Genomic DNA, 18,396 nt, shown 5'->3' with positions numbered 1-18,396 from the left:
TTATAACGAAGAGTGTAGACTTTTTTGAGTTAACGTATAAAAAATTCAACATTTTTATGAACTCTTTATTTCTGTCTTTGCTTTGTCTTTCAATTTGATTAAAAGATGAAATTGGTTAGAATTTGGATTAGTTCTGGCTGGTCTTTCATCCTTCTTATTGTGAAATTGACTTCCTTCATATTTTCTTGAATCACGTACACATAAATGCAATTTTTACAGACGTAATGGCTTAGAACATATTTATTGTGATTACAATACATTTTTCAAACTTTTTCTGTTAAAGATGAGTTTATCTTGTTTACAATTTATCTCAGAAATCAACTTCCGACTATAACAAAGAGTGTAGACTTTTTTGAGTTAACGTATAAAAAATTCAACATTTTTATGAACTCTTTATTTTTGTATTGGATTTTTCTTGCAATTTGATTCAAATAGATGAATTTTGTTACAATTTGGATTAGTTCTTCTTGGTCTTTCATCCTTCTTCTATGTGAAATTTGACTTCCTTCATATTTTCTTGAATTAACGTACATAGAAATGCAATTTTTACTAGACGTATTGCCTTGGAACATATTAATTGTAATTACAAACACATTTTTCAAACTTTTCTGTTAAGATGAGTTTATCTAGTTTACAATAGTCTCAGAAATCAATTTCCGACTTATAACGAAGTGTGTGGATTTTTGAGTTAACATATATAAAATTCAACATTTTTATGAATACTTTCTTTTTGTGTTGGCTTTGTATTTTTATTTGTATCAAGATAGATGAAATTTGTTAGGATTTGGATCAGTTTTTTCTTGGTCTTTCGTCCTTCTTCTATATGAAATTTGACTTCCTTCATATATTCTTGAATCAACGTACATAGAAATGCAATTTTTACTAGACGTACTTCCTTAGAACATATTAATTGTGATTACAATACATTTTTCAAGATTTTTTGTTAAAGATGAGTTTTCTAGTTTACAATTTAGTCTCAGAAATCAACTTCCGACTTATAACGAAAGTGTAGACTTTTTTGAGTTGACGTATAAAAAATTCAACATTTTTATGAACTCTTTATTTTTGTCTTGGCTTTGTCTTTCAATTTGATTCAAATAGATGAAATTTGTAGAATTTGGATTAGTTCTGGCTGGACTTCCATCCTTCTTATAGTGTGAAATTTGACTTCCTTCATATTTTCTTGAATCAACGAACACAGAAATGCAATTTTTACTAGACGTAATGGCTTAGAACATATTAATTGTGATGACAATACATTTTTCAAACTTTTTCTGTTAAAGATGAGTTTATCTTGTTTACAATCTAGTCTCAGAAATTAACTTCCGACTTATATTGTTTACAAAGAGTGTAGACTTATTTGAGTTAACGTATAAAATTTCAACATTTTTATGAACTATTTATTTTTGTATTGGCTTTGTCTTTCAATTTGATTCAAATAGATGAAATTTGTTACAATTTCGATTAGTTATGGCTGGTCTTTCATCCTTCTTCTATTGTGAAATTTGGCTTCCTTCATATTTCTTGAATTAACGTACATAGAAATGCAATTTTTACTAGACGTAATTCCTTAGAACATATAATTTGTGATTAAAATACATTTTTCAAACTTTTTCTGTTAAAGATGAGTTTATCTAGTTTACAATTTAGTCTCAGAAATCAATTTCAGACTTATACCGAAGTTTGTAGACTTTTTTGAGTTAACGTATATAAAATTCAACATTTTTATGAACTCTTTCTTTTTGTGCTGGCTTTGTCTTTCTATTTGATTCAAGATAGATGAAATTTGTTAAGATTTGGATTAGTTCTGCTTGGCCTTTCATCCTTCTTCTATTGTGAAATTTGACTTCCTTCATATATTCTTGAATCAACGTACATGGAAATGCAATTTTTACTAGATGTACTGCCTTAGAACATATTAATTGTGATAACAATACATTTTTCAAACTTTTTATGTTAAAGATGAGTTTATCTAGTTTACAATTTAGTCTCAGAAATCAATTTCAGATTTATAACGAAGTGTGTAGACTTTTTTGAGTTCACGTATATAAAATCAACATTTTTATGATACTTTCATTTGTGTTGCTTTGTCTTTCTATTTGATTCAAGATAGATGAAATTTGTTAGGATTTGGATTAGTTCTTCTTGGTATTTCATCCTTCTTCTATTATGAAATTTGACTTCCTTCATATATTCTTGAATCAACGTGCATAGAAATGCAATTTTTACTAGACGTACTGACTTAGAACATATTTATTGTGATTACAATTACATTTTCAAACTTTTTCTGTTAAAGATGAGTTTAACTAGTTTACAATTTAGTCTCAGTAATCGACTTCCGACTTATAACGAAGAGTGTAGACTTTTTTGAGTTAACGTATAAAAAATTCAACATTTTTATGAACTCTTTATTTCTGTCTTTGCTTTGTCTTTCAATTTGATTAAAATAGATGAAATTGGTTAGAATTTGGATTAGTTCTGGCTGGTCTTTCATCCTTCTTATATTGTGAAAATTGACTTCCTTCATATTTTCTTGAATCAACGTACACATAAATGCAATTTTTACAAGACGTAATGGCTTAGAACATATTTATTGTGATTACAATACATTTTTCAAACTTTTTCTGTTAAAGATGAGTTTATCTTGTTTACAATTTATTCTCAGAAATCAACTTCCGACTATAACAAAGAGTGTAGACTTTTTTGAGTTAACGTATAAAAAATTCAACATTTTTATGAACTCTTTATTTTTGTATTGGATTTTTCTTGCAATTTGATTCAAATAGATGAATTTTGTTACAATTTGGATTAGTTCTTCTTGGTCTTTCATCCTTCTTCTATTGTGAAATTTGACTTCCTTCATATTTTCTTGAATTAACGTACATAGAAATGCAATTTTTACTAGACGTATTGCCTTGGAACATATTAATTGTAATTACAACACATTTTTCAAACTTTTCTGTTAAAGATGAGTTTATCTAGTTTACAATATAGTCTCAGAAATCAATTTCCGACTTATAACGAAGTGTGTGGATTTTTTGAGTTAACATATATAAAATTCAACATTTTTATGAATACTTTCTTTTTGTGTTGGCTTTGTATTTTTATTTGTATCAAGATAGATGAAATTTGTTAGGATTTGGATCAGTTTTTCTTGGTCTTTCGTCCTTCTTCTATATTGAAATTTGACTTCCTTCATATATTCTTGAATCAACGTACATAGAAATGCAATTTTTACTAGACGTACTTCCTTAGAACATATTAATTGTGATTACAATACATTTTTCAAGATTTGTTTTGTTAAAGATGAGTTTTTCTAGTTTACAATTTAGTCTCAGAAATCAACTTCCGACTTATAACGAAAAGTGTAGACTTTTTTGAGTTGACGTATAAAAAATTCAACATTTTTATGAACTCTTTATTTTTGTCTTGGCTTTGTCTTTCAATTTGATTCAAATAGATGAAATTTGTAAGAATTTGGATTAGTTCTGGCTGGACTTCCATCCTTCTTATAGTGTGAAATTTGACTTCCTTCATATTTTCTTGAATCAACGAACACAGAAATGCAATTTTTACTAGACGTAATGGCTTAGAACATATTAATTGTGATGACAATACATTTTTCAAACTTTTTCTGTTAAAGATGAGTTTATCTTGTTTACAATCTAGTCTCAGAAATTAACTTCCGACTTATATTGTTTACAAAGAGTGTAGACTTATTTGAGTTAACGTATAAAATTTCAACATTTTTATGAACTATTTATTTTTGTATTGGCTTTGTCTTTCAATTTGATTCAAATAGATGAAATTTGTTACAATTTCGATTAGTTATGGCTGGTCTTTCATCCTTCTTCTATTGTGAAATTTGGCTTCCTTCATATTTTCTTGAATTAACGTACATAGAAATGCAATTTTTACTAGACGTAATTCCTTAGAACATATAATTTGTGATTAAAATACATTTTTCAAACTTTTTCTGTTAAAGATGAGTTTATCTAGTTTACAATTTAGTCTCAGAAATCAATTTCAGACTTATACCGAAGTTTGTAGACTTTTTTGAGTTAACGTATATAAAATTCAACATTTTTATGAACTCTTTCTTTTTGTGCTGGCTTTGTCTTTCTATTTGATTCAAGATAGATGAAATTTGTTAAGATTTGGATTAGTTCTGCTTGGCCTTTCATCCTTCTTCTATTGTGAAATTTGACTTCCTTCATATATTCTTGAATCAACGTACATGGAAATGCAATTTTTACTAGATGTACTGCCTTATAACATATTAATTGTGATAACAATACATTTTTCAAACTTTTTTATGTTAAAGATGAGTTTATCTAGTTTACAATTTAGTCTCAGAAATCAATTTCAGATTTATAACGAAGTGTGTAGACTTTTTTGAGTTCACGTATATAAAACTCAACATTTTTATGAATACTTTCATTTTGTGTTGGCTTTGTCTTTCTATTTGATTCAAGATAGATGAAATTTGTTAGGATTTGGATTAGTTCTTCTTGGTATTTCATCCTTCTTCTATTATGAAATTTGACTTCCTTCATATATTCTTGAATCAACGTGCATAGAAATGCAATTTTTACTAGACGTACTGACTTAGAACATATTTATTGTGATTACATTACATTTTCCAAACTTTTTCTGTTAAAGATAAGTTTAACTAGTTTACAATTTAGTCTCAGTAATCGACTTCCGACTTATAACGAAGAGTGTAGACTTTTTTGAGTTAACGTATAAAAAATTCAACATTTTTATGAACTCTTTATTTCTGTCATTGCTTTGTCTTTCAATTTGATTAAAATAGATGAAATTGGTTAGAATTTGGATTAGTTCTTTCTTGTCTTTCATCCTCTTCTTATATTGTGAAATTTGACTTCCTTCATATTATCTTGAATCAACGTACACATTAATGCAATTTTTACTAGACGTAATGGCTTATAACATATTTATTGTGATTACAATACATTTTTCAAACTTTTTCTGTTAAAGATGAGTTTATCTTGTTTACAATTTATTCTCAGAAATCAACTTCCGACTATAACAAAGAGTGTAGACTTTTTTCAGTTAACGTATAAAAAATTCAACATTTTTATGAACTCTTTATTTTTGTATTGGATTTTTCTTGCAATTTGATTCAAATAGATGAATTTTGTTACAATTTGGATTAGTTCTTCTTGGTCTTTCATCCTTCTTCTATTGTGAAATTTGACTTCCTTCATATTTTCTTGAATTAACGTACATAGAAATGCAATTTTTACTAGACGTATTGCCTTGGAACATATTAATTGTAATTACAACACATTTTTCAAACTTTTCTGTTAAAGATGAGTTTATCTAGTTTACAATATAGTCTCAGAAATCAATTTCCGACTTATAACGAAGTGTGTGGATTTTTTGAGTTAACATATATAAAATTCAACATTTTTATGAATACTTTCTTTTTGTGTTGGCTTTGTATTTTTATTTGTATCAAGATAGATGAAATTTGTTAGGATTTGGATCAGTTTTTCTTGGTCTTTCGTCCTTCTTCTATATTGAAATTTGACTTCCTTCATATATTCTTGAATCAACGTACATAGAAATGCAATTTTTACTAGACGTACTTCCTTAGAACATATTAATTGTGATTACAATACATTTTTCAAGATTTGTTTTGTTAAAGATGAGTTTTTCTAGTTTACAATTTAGTCTCAGAAATCAACTTCCGACTTATAACGAAAAGTGTAGACTTTTTTGAGTTGACGTATAAAAAATTCAACATTTTTATGAACTCTTTATTTTTGTCTTGGCTTTGTCTTTCAATTTGATTCAAATAGATGAAATTTGTAAGAATTTGGATTAGTTCTGGCTGGACTTCCATCCTTCTTATAGTGTGAAATTTGACTTCCTTCATATTTTCTTGAATCAACGAACACAGAAATGCAATTTTCTAGACGTAATGGCTTAGAACATATTAATTGTGATGACAATACATTTTTCAAACTTTTTCTGTTAAAGATGAGTTTATCTTGTTTACAATCTAGTCTCAGAAATTAACTTCCGACTTATATTGTTTACAAAGAGTGTAGACTTATTTGAGTTAACGTATAAAATTTCAACATTTTTATGAACTATTTATTTTTGTATTGGCTTTGTCTTTCAATTTGATTCAAATAGATGAAATTTGTTACAATTTCGATTAGTTATGGCTGGTCTTTCATCCTTCTTCTATTGTGAAATTTGGCTTCCTTCATATTTTCTTGAATTAACGTACATAGAAATGCAATTTTTACTAGACGTAATTCCTTAGAACATATAATTTGTGATTAAAATACATTTTTCAAACTTTTTCTGTTAAAGATGAGTTTATCTAGTTTACAATTTAGTCTCAGAAATCAATTTCAGACTTATACCGAAGTTTGTAGACTTTTTTGAGTTAACGTATATAAAATTCAACATTTTTATGAACTCTTTCTTTTTGTGCTGGCTTTGTCTTTCTATTTGATTCAAGATAGATGAAATTTGTTAAGATTTGGATTAGTTCTGCTTGGCCTTTCATCCTTCTTCTATTGTGAAATTTGACTTCCTTCATATATTCTTGAATCAACGTACATGGAAATGCAATTTTTACTAGATGTACTGCCTTATAACATATTAATTGTGATAACAATACATTTTTCAAACTTTTTTATGTTAAAGATGAGTTTATCTAGTTTACAATTTAGTCTCAGAAATCAATTTCAGATTTATAACGAAGTGTGTAGACTTTTTTGAGTTCACGTATATAAAACTCAACATTTTTATGAATACTTTCATTTTGTGTTGGCTTTGTCTTTCTATTTGATTCAAGATAGATGAAATTTGTTAGGATTTGGATTAGTTCTTCTTGGTATTTCATCCTTCTTCTATTATGAAATTTGACTTGCTTCATATTTTCTTGAATCAACGTACACAGAAATGCAATTTTTACTAGACGTAATGGCTTAGAACATATTAATTGTGATGACAATACATTTTTCAAACTTTTTCTGTTAAAGATGAGTTTATCTTGTTTACAATTTAGTCTCAGAAATCAACTTCCGACTTATAACAAAGAGTGTAGACTTATTTCAGTTAACGTATAAAATTTCAACATTTTTATGAGCTCTTTATTTTTGTATTGGCTTTGTCTTTCAATTTGATTCAAATAGATGAAATTTGTTACAATTTGGATTAGTTCAGGCTGGTCTTTCATCCTTCTTCTATTGTGAAATTTGGCTTCCTTCATATTTTCTTGAATTAACGTACATAGAAATGCAATTTTTACTAGAAGTAACTCCTTAGAACATATAATTTGTGATTAAAATACATTTTTCAAACTTTTACTGTTAAAGATCAGTTTATCTAGTTTACAATTTAGTCTCAAAAATCAATTTCCGACTTATACCGAAGTTTATAGACTTTTTTGAGTTAACGTATATAAGATTCAACATTTTTATGAACTCTTTGTTTTTGTGTTGGCTTTGTCTTTCTACTTGATTCAAGATAGATGAAATTTGTTAAGATTTGGATTAGTTATGCTTGGCCTTTCATCCTTCTTCTATTGTGAAATTTGACTTCCTTCATATATTCTTGAATCAACGTACATGGAAATGCAATTTTTACTAGACGTACTGCCTTAGAACATATTTATTGTGATTACATTACATTTTTCAAACTTTTTCTGTTAAAGATGAGTTTAACTAGTTTACAATTTAGTCTCAGTAATCGACTTCCGACTTATAACGAAGAGTGTAGACTTTTTTGAGTTAACGTATAAAAAATTCAACATTTTTATGAACTCTTTATTTCTGTCTTTGCTTTGTCTTTCAATTTGATTAAAATAGATGAAATTGGTTAGAATTTGGATTAGTTCTGGCTGGTCTTTCATCCTTCTTATATTGTGAAAATTGACTTCCTTCATATTTTCTTGAATCAACGTACACATAAATGCAATTTTTACAAGACGTAATGGCTTAGAACATATTTATTGTGATTACAATACATTTTTCAAACTTTTTCTGTTAAAGATGAGTTTATCTTGTTTACAATTTATTCTCAGAAATCAACTTCCGACTATAACAAAGAGTGTAGACTTTTTTGAGTTAACGTATAAAAAATTCAACATTTTTATGAACTCTTTATTTTTGTATTGGATTTTTCTTTCAATTTGATTCAAATAGATGAATTTTGTTACAATTTGGATTAGTTCTTCTTGGTCTTTCATCCTTCTTCTATTGTGAAATTTGACTTCCTTCATATTTTCTTGAATCAACGTACATATAAATGCAATTTTTACTAGACGTATTGCCTTGGAACATATTAATTGTAATTACAATACATTTTTCAAACTTTTTCTGTTAAAGATGAGATTATCTAGTTTACAATATAGTCTCAGAAATCAATTTCCGACTTATAACGAAGTGTGTGGACTTTTTGAGTTAACGTATATAAAATTCAACATTTTTATGAATACTTTGTTTTTGTGTTGGATTTGTATTTCTATTTGTATCAAGATAGATGAAATTTGTTAGGATTTGGATTAGTTCTGCTTGGTCTTTCGTCCTTCTTCTATATTGAAAGTTAACGTATATAAAACTCAACATTTTTATAAACTCTTTCTTTTTGTGTTGGCTTTGTCTTTCTATTTGATTCAAGATAGATGAAATTTGTTAGGATTTGGATTAGTTATGCTTGGTCTTTCCTCCTTCTTCTATAGTGAAATTTGACTTCCTTCATATATTCTTGAATCAACGTACATATAAATGCAATTTTTACTAGACGTATTGCCTTGGAACATATTAATTGTAATTACAATACATTTTTCAAACTTTTTCTGTTAAAGATGAGATTATCTAGTTTACAATATAGTCTCAGAAATCAATTTCCGACTTATAACGAAGTGTGTGGACTTTTTGAGTTAACGTATATAAAATTCAACATTTTTATGAATACTTTGTTTTTGTGTTGGCTTTGTATTTCTATTTGTATCAAGATAGATGAAATTTGTTAGGATTTGGATTAGTTCTGCTTGGTCTTTCGTCCTTCTTCTATATTGAAATTTGACTTCCTTCATATATTCTTGAATCAACGTACATAGAAATGCAATTTTTACTAGACGTACTTCCTTAGAGCATATTAATTGTGATTAAAATACATTTTTCAAGCTTTTTCTGTTAAAGATGAGTTTTTCTAGTTTACAATTTAGTCTCAGAAATCAACTTCCGACTTATAACGAAGAGTGTAGACTTTTTTGAGTTGACGTATAAAAAATTCAACATTTTTATGAACTCTTTATTTTTGTCTTGGCTTTGTCTTTCAATTTGATTCAAATAGATGAAATTTTTTAGAATTTGGATTAGTTCTGGCTGGACTTTCATCCTTCTTATAGTGTGAAATTTGACTTCCTTCTTATAAAAATGTTGAGTTTTATATTATTTGTGATTACAATACATTTTTCAAACTATTTATGTTAAAGATGAGTTTATCTAGTTTACAATTTAGTCTCAGAAATCAATTTCAGACGTATAACGAAGCGTGTAGACTTTTTTGAGTTAACGTATATAAAACTCAACATTTTTATAAACTCTTTCTTTTTGTGTTGGCTTTGTCTTTCTATTTGATTCAAGATAGATGAAATTTGTTAGGATTTGGATTAGTTATGCTTGGTCTTTCCTCCTTCTTCTATAGTGAAATTTGACTTCCTTCATATATTCTTGAATCAACGTACATAGAAATGCAATTTTTACTAGACGTATTGCCTTGGAACATATTAATTGTAATTACAATACATTTTTCAAACTTTTTCTGTTAAAGATGAGTTTTTCTAGTTTACAATTTAGTCTCAGAAATCAACATCCGACTTATAACGAAGAGTGTAGACTTTTTTGAGTTAACGTATAAAAAATTCAACATTTTTATGAACTCTTTATTTTTATCTTGGCTTTGTCTTTCAATTTGATTCACATAGATGAAATTTGTTAGAATTTGGATTAGTTCTTGCTGGTCTTTCATCCTTCTTATAGTGTGAAATTTAACTTCCTTCATATTTTCTTGAATCAACGTACACAGAAATTCTATTTTTTCTAGACGTAATGGCTTAGAACATATTAATTGTGATTACAATACATTTTTCATACTTTTTCTGTTAAAGATGAGTTTATCTAGTTTACAATTTAGTCTCAGAAATCAATTTATATGTATAACGAAGTGTGTAGACTTTTTTGAGTTAACGTGTATAAACTCAACATTTTTATGAACTCTTTCTTTTTGTGTTGGCTTTGTCTTTCTATTTGATTCAAGATAGATGAAATTTGTTACGATTTGGATTAGTTCTTCTTGGTCTTTCATCCTTCTTCTATTGTGATATTTGACTTCCTTCATATTTTCTTGAATCAACGTACATAGAAATGCAATTTTTACTAGACGTATTGCGTTAGAACATATTAATTGTGATTACAATACATTTTTCAAACTTTTTCTGTTAAAGATGAGGTTATCTAATTTACAATATAGTCTCAGAAATCAATTTCCGACTTATAAAGAATTGTGTAGACTTTTTGAGTTAATGTATATAAAATACAACATTTTTATGCATACTTTCTTTTTGTGTTGGCTTTGTATTTCTATTTGATTCAAGATAGATGAAATTTGTTAGGATTTGGATTAGTTTTGCTTGGTCTTTCGGCCTTCTCCTATAGTGAATTTTGACTTCCTTCATCTATTTTTGAATCAACGTACATAGAAATGCAATTTTACTAGACGTACTTCCTTAGAACATATTAATTGTGATTACAATACATTTTTCAAACTTTTTCTGTTAAAGATGAGTTTTTCTAGTTTACAATTTAGTCTCAGAAATCAACTTCCGACTTATAACAAAGAGTGTAGACTTATTTGAGTTAACGTATAAAAAATTCAACATTTTTATGAACTCTTTATTTTTGTCTTGGCTTTGTCTTTCAATTTGATTCAAATAGATGAAATTTGTTAGAATTTGGATTAGTTCTGGCTGGTCTTTCATCCTTCTTATATTGTGAAAATTGACTTCCTTCATATTTTCTTGAATCAACGTACACAGAAATGCAATTTTTACTAGACGTATTGCGTTAGAACATATTAATTGTGATTACAATACATTTTTCAAACTTTTTCTGTTAAAGATGAGGTTATCTAATTTACAATATAGTCTCAGAAATCAATTTCCGACTTATAAAGAATTGTGTAGACTTTTTGAGTTAATGTATATAAAATACAACATTTTTATGCATACTTTCTTTTTGTATTGGCTTTGTCTTTCAATTTGATTCAAATAGATGAATTTTGTTACAATTTGGATTAGTTCTGGCTGGTCTTTCATCCTTCTTCTATTGTGAAATTTGGCTTCCTTCATATTTGCTTGAATTAACGTACATAGAAATGCAATTTTTACTAGACGTAATTCTTTAGAACATATAATTTTTGATTAAAATACATTTTTCAAACTTTTTCTGTTAAAGATGAGTTTATCTAATTTACAATATAGTCTCAGAAATCAATTTCCGACTTATAACGAAGTGTGTAGACTCTTTGAGTTAACGTATATAAAATTCAACATTTTTATGCATACTTTCTTTTTGTGTTGGCTTTGTATTTCTATTTGATTCAAATAAATGAAATTTGTTAGAATTTGGATTAGTTCTGGCTGGTCTTTCATCCTTCTTATATTGTGAAAATTGACTTCCTTCATATTTTCTTGAATCAACGTACATAGAAATGCAATTTTTACTAGACGTAATGCCTTAGAACATATTTATTGTGATTACAATACATTTTTCAAAAAATTTCTGTTAAAGATGAGTTTAACTTGTTTACAATTTAGTCTCAGAAATCAACTTCCGACTTATAACAAAGAGTGTAGACTTATTTGAGTTAACGTATAAAACTTCAAGAGAGAGAAAACCAGACGTGGTTCCTAGGGCTTTGAGCGTTTTTTACAATTTTTTTCTTCAATCATTAGGTTTAAGGATGGTTGAAGGTACTATTTTAGCTGTTATGAATGAATCATCAACCCAAACTTTTGCTGAGAAGGTAAAAACACGTCAAACTTTACAGCCTACGGCAGTAGATGTTAGTAGTTTACCAAACCCAACGTTAATCAATGGAGAACCATCTTTGGTAATCCCATCAGAGTTTTATCAAGAAGGTTGCAAGCCTTTTGAGTATAGTTTTATAGCAAGGCTCAATTTTACGGGTCTAAAGTTTCTTGACGTGAAGAACAACATGGTAACTCAATGGCAGTTGAACCCTAATGTTGTTAGGTTTATGTCTATGAGTAAGGGTTTCTTTGTTGTTATGTTGCGTGATGAACAAACAAAGACTAGAATCCGTAACAAGAAGTGGTTTGTGAATCAACATGAGTTGCGTTTGATTGAGTGGTACCCAGGGTTTGATCCAGAAAGACAAAATACTTCCCATGCAGCTGTATGGGTTCATCTTCCAGGGCTTCATGCAGAATTGTGGACAGAGAGATCATTGTTATCAATAGGGAAAGCTGTTGGTAATCCGATTGTGGTTGACCAAAGAACCCTAAATTTAGAGTTTGGCAGTTATGCGTCAATCCTAGTTGATGTAGATTTTGCAAAACGCATTCCTAGTAGAATTCTACTTACGGCTGGAGGTAGGACTTTTTGGAAATATGTAGACATTCCGAAGCATCCTAAATTTTGCCTACATTGTAACATTATTGGACACAATGAAAGTGAATGCAGGAGAAAGCCGAAACCAGATGAAACCTCAAAAAGCAAGGAGAAGGAGTTAGAGAATGATCAGGACTGGCAAGCTGCTAAGGGTAGAAAGCGATCACGTAATCGTAAGAAGCATAATAATCAGGAAGGCACAAGTGGTATTGAAAAGTCTGCTAAAGATGGTGTAATTGCAACTATTGATGCTGGCATTGGGGTTACAGCGCAAGGTGAAGGGGTGAATGCGAAAGCTGGTGAGGAGGTTGATGATGTGGGTACTGTTGGGGAAAATGCGGTGAGTATGGAAGATACTTCACATCTTGAGGGAGTGTTGGCGGATGCTGAAGCACAACTTCGTGAAGTGTCTGGAGCTATTGAGGCAGCTAAGCAGGCACTCAATGCGAAACGTGCATTAGCTAACAGATTGTTGGTAAAGGACGCCACAATTGAAGCTAATTCAGGAATGAGAGATGAATTGGCAAGAACTAATCTCTCTAGTAATGATAAGCATTATGTCAATGCGTCTTCTGGTCCTTTTAAGGATACAGTTTTGGTGGATACACCTATGTGTAATGCTTTGGTGGAGAGTAATGTGGTGGTTACCAAGAATAAATTTGATTTGTTGACAGCTGAGTTGGGGCTGGGAAAAACAATGCACATTTCGGATCAAGAAGAGGAAGAGAATTCAGATGGGGAGCTAACTCCAGAGAGAGCCTCAGCTGGTGTCAAGGGGGATAGATGGTCGGAGATTCCAGTTGAGAAACCAAAACAAATTAGGAAGCCAATGCGTGTTCCGAATCAAGCTAGTTCTCAGCAAAGTTCTTCTCAGAATTCACATAGTGCTAGGAGTGCACAGCATGTGCACAGTTCTAGCCAACATAAAACTTCAGAATCCAAGTCTGACTCGGACACTGAGGTGAATGATTTGGGTATTAGAGTGCGTAAAGGTTACTCTCCAGTTATTGAAAAAAGGGTTCCGCCTAAGAATCCTAAGTTATCTTCTAAATCAAATCTGCTTGGTTCCCAATGAGAGTTCTATATTGGAATGTCAATGGGGTGTCGAAGGTGGAGGCTGGTTTGAAGCTGCGTGAATTAGTTAGGGAGTTTAGGCCGGTTATCATTTGTATTGCTGAGCCGAAAATTCCATATGCTGATGGTGTGATGCTTCGTCTAAATTTAGATGGTTTTGTTAAAAAAGCAATTCATAATTCTTCTTCTAGTTCTATTGGTAATATTTGGATTCTTTGGAGTGAGGATATTGAAGAGACGGTGGTGATAAATGGTACGAGACAAGCTGTTACGGTGAAAACTGAAGGAGTCTTTGTTTCTTGTGTTCATGCAAGTTATATTCAGGTGTTTAGAAGGAGATTATGGTGTCAACTAGCTGCGGTAGATACTACTACTCCTTGGCTGGTAATTGGAGATTTTAATTGTGTTCTTCGCAATGAGGAGAAAAAAGGAGGTAGAGAGGTAATTTCTTCAAGTATTAATGAGTTCAGTGATTGGATGGAGGATAATGGTCTTTTTGAGGCTGATTCTTTGGGTTCTAAATTCACTTGGACTAATGGTCAGTTGGGAGGGAGAAGAATTGTTAGTAAGATGGATCGTGCCATTATCAATGAGCCTTGGTTAAATAAGTTTTCGAATTGGAGGTGTAAAGCTCTTCCTAGGGAAGTTTCTGATCATTCAACTCTTATTGGTTATTCTTTTGTGGCCTCTAGACCGAAACGTGCTCCTTTCAGAATTCAGAAGATGTGTTTTACGCATTCAGATTTTATGAGAATGGTTGAAGCTTCTTGGAGTTCCCCGGTGTATGGTAATCCTGATTTTGTTTTTCCTTTCAAGCTAAAGAGATTGAAGGTGGCTATGAAATTGTGGAATCAGCAGGTGTTTGGTAATGTGAATGCAAGGATAAGGCAGGCTCAATTGAGGTTTGAAGTGGCTAGTAGGAATTATGATGAAGACCCATTTGACACTTTCAAGCAAAATGAGATGAAGTATGCGTTGGTTTTGGTTAATGAAGCACGTATGCAGCAGCATATTATGTTGAAGCAAAAATCTCGAAATAAATGGATTTTGGAGGGCTCGAGTAATTCTTCTTATTTTCATAGTTCAATTAAGACTCGTAGAAGCTCTAACACAATTTCGGAGTTGGTGAATGAGGAGGGTTGTATTATTAAGGAGCCGGACCAGTTAAGAGACTATGTTGTTTCTTATTATGAAAACAAGTTCAATGGAGTGGATGAGCCGATTGAGGATAGTTTGTTTGAGTATGAGCATAATTCAATCTCTCATGAGGAAAGGCTGATGTTGGATTCTATTCCTTCTTTGGATGAAATTAAGGGTGCGGTTTTTGATTTGAATGCGGATAGTGCTCCAGGTCCAGATGGTTTCTCAGGGTGTTTTTATAGGCATCGTTGGGATTTAGTTCATGAGGACTTAGAGAAGGCTATTATATATTGTTGGAGTTCCAAAGTTATTCCTAATTGGGCTATTTCTAGTCTCATTCTTCTGCTGGCTAAGGTGAGAGGGGCTGATAGTTTGAAGAAATATAGGCCAATTGGTCTAAGTAATTTTTTCTTCAAAATTTTTACCAAAATTCTAGCAACTAGACTTGGTAAAGTCTTGTATAAGTTGGTCTCGGAGGAGCAGGTGGCGTTTATGAAAGGGAGGAGCATTCATGAGAATATTAGTTTGGCTTCTGAATTGGTTAATGAGTTGCACATTAAAAGAAAGGATGGAAACTTAGGTCTCAAGCTGGATATCTCTCAAGATTTTGATACGGTTAGTTGGCATTTTGTTTTGGAGGTTTTTCGAAGGTATGGGTTCTCAGAGGGTTGGTGTACTTGGATTCACAATATTCTGAGTTCTGCTAGAATTTCTATTCTGCTCAATGGTAGTCCGGAGGGGTTCTTTAAGATTAATAGAGATCTGCGTCAGGGGGATCCTCTTTCTCCTCTTATTTTTGTTTTGATTGAGGATGTTCTTAGTAGGAACATTACCAAACTCTTTCAAAATAAGTGTATGACTCATATGGTGAAGCATAATGGTATTGCTCCAACTCATTTTTTTTTTTGCTGATGATATTATGATTTTTTGCAAGGGGAATCAGAAGAGTATGACAAACTTGTTGAAGTTGCTTAAGGTTTATCAACATGCGTCTGGTTAAAGGGTTTGTAGGGAGAAGAGCAAAATTTATTTTGGAGGTGGGACGTTGCATAGGAGGCAGGCTATTGCTAATTTCTTAGGCATGGGGGTTACTTTCTTTCCGGATAGATATTTGGGAGTTAAGGTGATGCCTGGTAGGGTGAAATATAGTCATATTAGTATGTGGTGGATAAGTTGAAAGATCAGCTCTCGGTGTATAAAGGTAAAATGCTTTCCTTTCAGGATCGTGTAGTGCTTATTAAATCTGTCCTTGCAAGCTATGCCATTCATAACATGGCTGTGTATAGGTGGCCTGTTAAATTTGTCAAGCAAAGTGAACGTGTTATTCGTAATTTTATTTGGTCGGGAGATTCTGACTTGGCTAAAGCTTTTGTGGTGGGATATGACAAGATTTGTAGTCCGGTGAAGGAAGGGGGTCTTGGGCTGACTAGCTTGAGTAGTATGAACAAGGCTCTGATCATGAAGTTGTGGTGGAATATTAAAACATCTAAGAAGAATTGGGCTAGATTTCTGGAGTCGAAATACACTTGTAGAGATGGTCGTCTGAAGATGGCGGGAGTTAAATCTTCAATTTTGCCGGGGATTCGATGGGTGCACACTGAAGTTATGCGCAATACTAAATCCTTAATAGGTGATGGTAGGGAAACTTCTTTATTTTTTGATGTTTGGTATGGTTCTGTAACTTTGGCTGAGGTCTTGCAGAGAAATGACCTTGACAGACGTGCGAGAGTTAGTGATATCATAGTGCAGAATCAATGGCATTTGGAGGGAGAGCATATGCGTGATCTTTCAAGTGCTGGTGTGGCTAGGGAGAATTTACCGAGAAGGCATATGGGCAGTGATGAGAAGATTTGGATGCCAGATCTTGAGGGAATGTTTTCTGTCAGGTCTGCAAGGGATTTGGTGCGCAGCAAGTATCCTTTGCTTCTTGAAGAAAATCTGTTGTGGAGGGTGGTGCACCCGGCTTTAGCAGATCAGAATTGGAAATTTGTTAGGGGAGGTTGTGCAAATCTGGACAAAGTTAAGAGTAGATTCAAGATTGCTCTCCCATCTCGGTGCAGTGTGTGTCAGATTGAGGAGGAGTCTTTGGAGCATATTCTCTGGAGCTGTAGTGCTGCTAAACGTGCTTGGCAGTGGTTGGAAGGTATTTTTCATCTTAAATCTTGTTATAACTTGATTGCTTCTAATAAACAAGCAAAAGGTTGTAGAAGAATGGTTAAAGATCTGTGGCTTGTCTCTAATCTGGTGGTGCATTCAGAACTGTGGTTTCAAAGGAATAAGATGGTTTATGAGAAGAAGAAGCCTTGCTGGAATTTCTTCAAGAAGCGTGTGTTTAATTTCATTCATGAATACTCAGATAGAATGAAGGGGTGTATGCTTAACAGGGTTGAAGATCTGGAGATATTGGATTTTTTCAGGGTTAAATGCCGTAAGGTGAAGATGTTGGAACCTGTTGAGTGTCTTTGGCAGCCTCCAATGCAAAATCAACTCTTGTTGTGCTGTGATGGAGCTTTTAGAGGTAACCCAGGGGTGGCCGGAGCTGGAGTGGTGGCTAAGAATTCAGCTTGTGAAGTGGTGGGAGCAATGTGTGTTGGCCTTGGTGTTATTTCTAATTTTTTGGCGGAATTATATAGCATTTTAATTGGCTTAGATTGGGAAGTTCAATGGGATTACAGAGATGTGCTTGTAAGAACTGATTCTATGAGTGTTATAACTGCTTTGGAAGGGGATAATATACCATGGTTTGCAAGACATAGATGGTATGAAGCTAAATTCAAGTTTGATTATATTCAATTGGTGCATACGTTTCGTGAAGCAAATTTTGCAGCTGATAAAATGGCAAAGACGGGTTGTTTTTTGGATTCTGGAGTAAGACTCAATTTTGTTGGGCGTCCTCTTTTGTTAAACTTAATTGAGTATCCTAATGTTTCTTATATTCGTTTTAAATAGTTTTTGAGTTTTTGGGATTGCTGTGACCTCTTTTCTCAATTTCTATGTTGTAAATATCTCTTTTCTTATCAATACAATTTTTGACTTATCAAAAAAAAAAAAAAGTATAAAACTTCAACATTTTTATGAACTCTTTATTTTTGTATTGGCTTTGTCTTTCAATTTGATTCAAATAGATGAAATTTGTTAGAATTTGGATTTGTTCTGGCTGGTCTTTCATCCTTCTTCTATTGTGAAATTTGACTTCCTTCATATTTTCTTGAATCAACGTACATAGAAATGCAATTTTTACTAGACGTAATGCCTTAGAACATATTATTTGTGATTACAATACATTTTTCAAACTTTTTCTGTTAAAGATGAGTTTATCTAATTTACAATTTAGTCTCAGAAATCAATTTCAGACATATATCGAAGTGTGTAGACTTTTTTAGTTAACATATATAAAATTCAACATTTTTATGAACACTTTCTTTTTGTGTTGGCTTTGTCTTTCTTTTTGATTCAAGATAGATGAAATTTGTTAGGATTTGGATTAGTTCTGCTT

At 31.4% G+C, this 18,396-nt stretch overlaps 1 protein-coding gene across 1 annotated transcript; it reads left to right on the top strand.

The window, feature by feature from the left end:
* Positions 1-13,757: 13,757 nt before the first annotated feature.
* LOC113316042 lies at positions 13,758-17,849 on the top strand. Its single transcript, XM_026564276.1, has 4 exons — positions 13,758-14,368; positions 14,453-15,550; positions 15,903-16,023; positions 16,122-17,849. Exons 1-4 carry the CDS (start codon positions 13,758-13,760, stop codon positions 17,847-17,849), a joined length of 3,558 nt encoding a protein of 1,185 aa, XP_026420061.1.
* The last annotated feature ends 547 nt before the right edge of the window (positions 17,850-18,396 follow it).

This window comes from Papaver somniferum, chromosome 10, assembly GCF_003573695.1.
Source record: "Papaver somniferum cultivar HN1 chromosome 10, ASM357369v1, whole genome shotgun sequence".
Classification (NCBI taxonomy): domain Eukaryota; kingdom Viridiplantae; phylum Streptophyta; class Magnoliopsida; order Ranunculales; family Papaveraceae; genus Papaver; species Papaver somniferum.
Note: the sequence above shows the minus strand (reverse complement) of the source record. Positions and strands in the feature narration are given on the sequence as shown.

Coding starts and splice junctions, on each gene's coding strand:
- LOC113316042 (XM_026564276.1), top strand. CDS start 13,758: ATGAGAGTTCTATATTGGAATGTCAATGGGGTGTCGAAGGTGGAGGCT. Junction 15,551..15,902: donor GTTTTGGAGGTTTTTCGAAG/GTATGGGTTCTC, acceptor GTCTGGTTAAAG/GGTTTGTAGGGAGAAGAGCA. Junction 16,024..16,121: donor ATAGATATTTGGGAGTTAAG/GTGATGCCTGGT, acceptor CTTTCCTTTCAG/GATCGTGTAGTGCTTATTAA.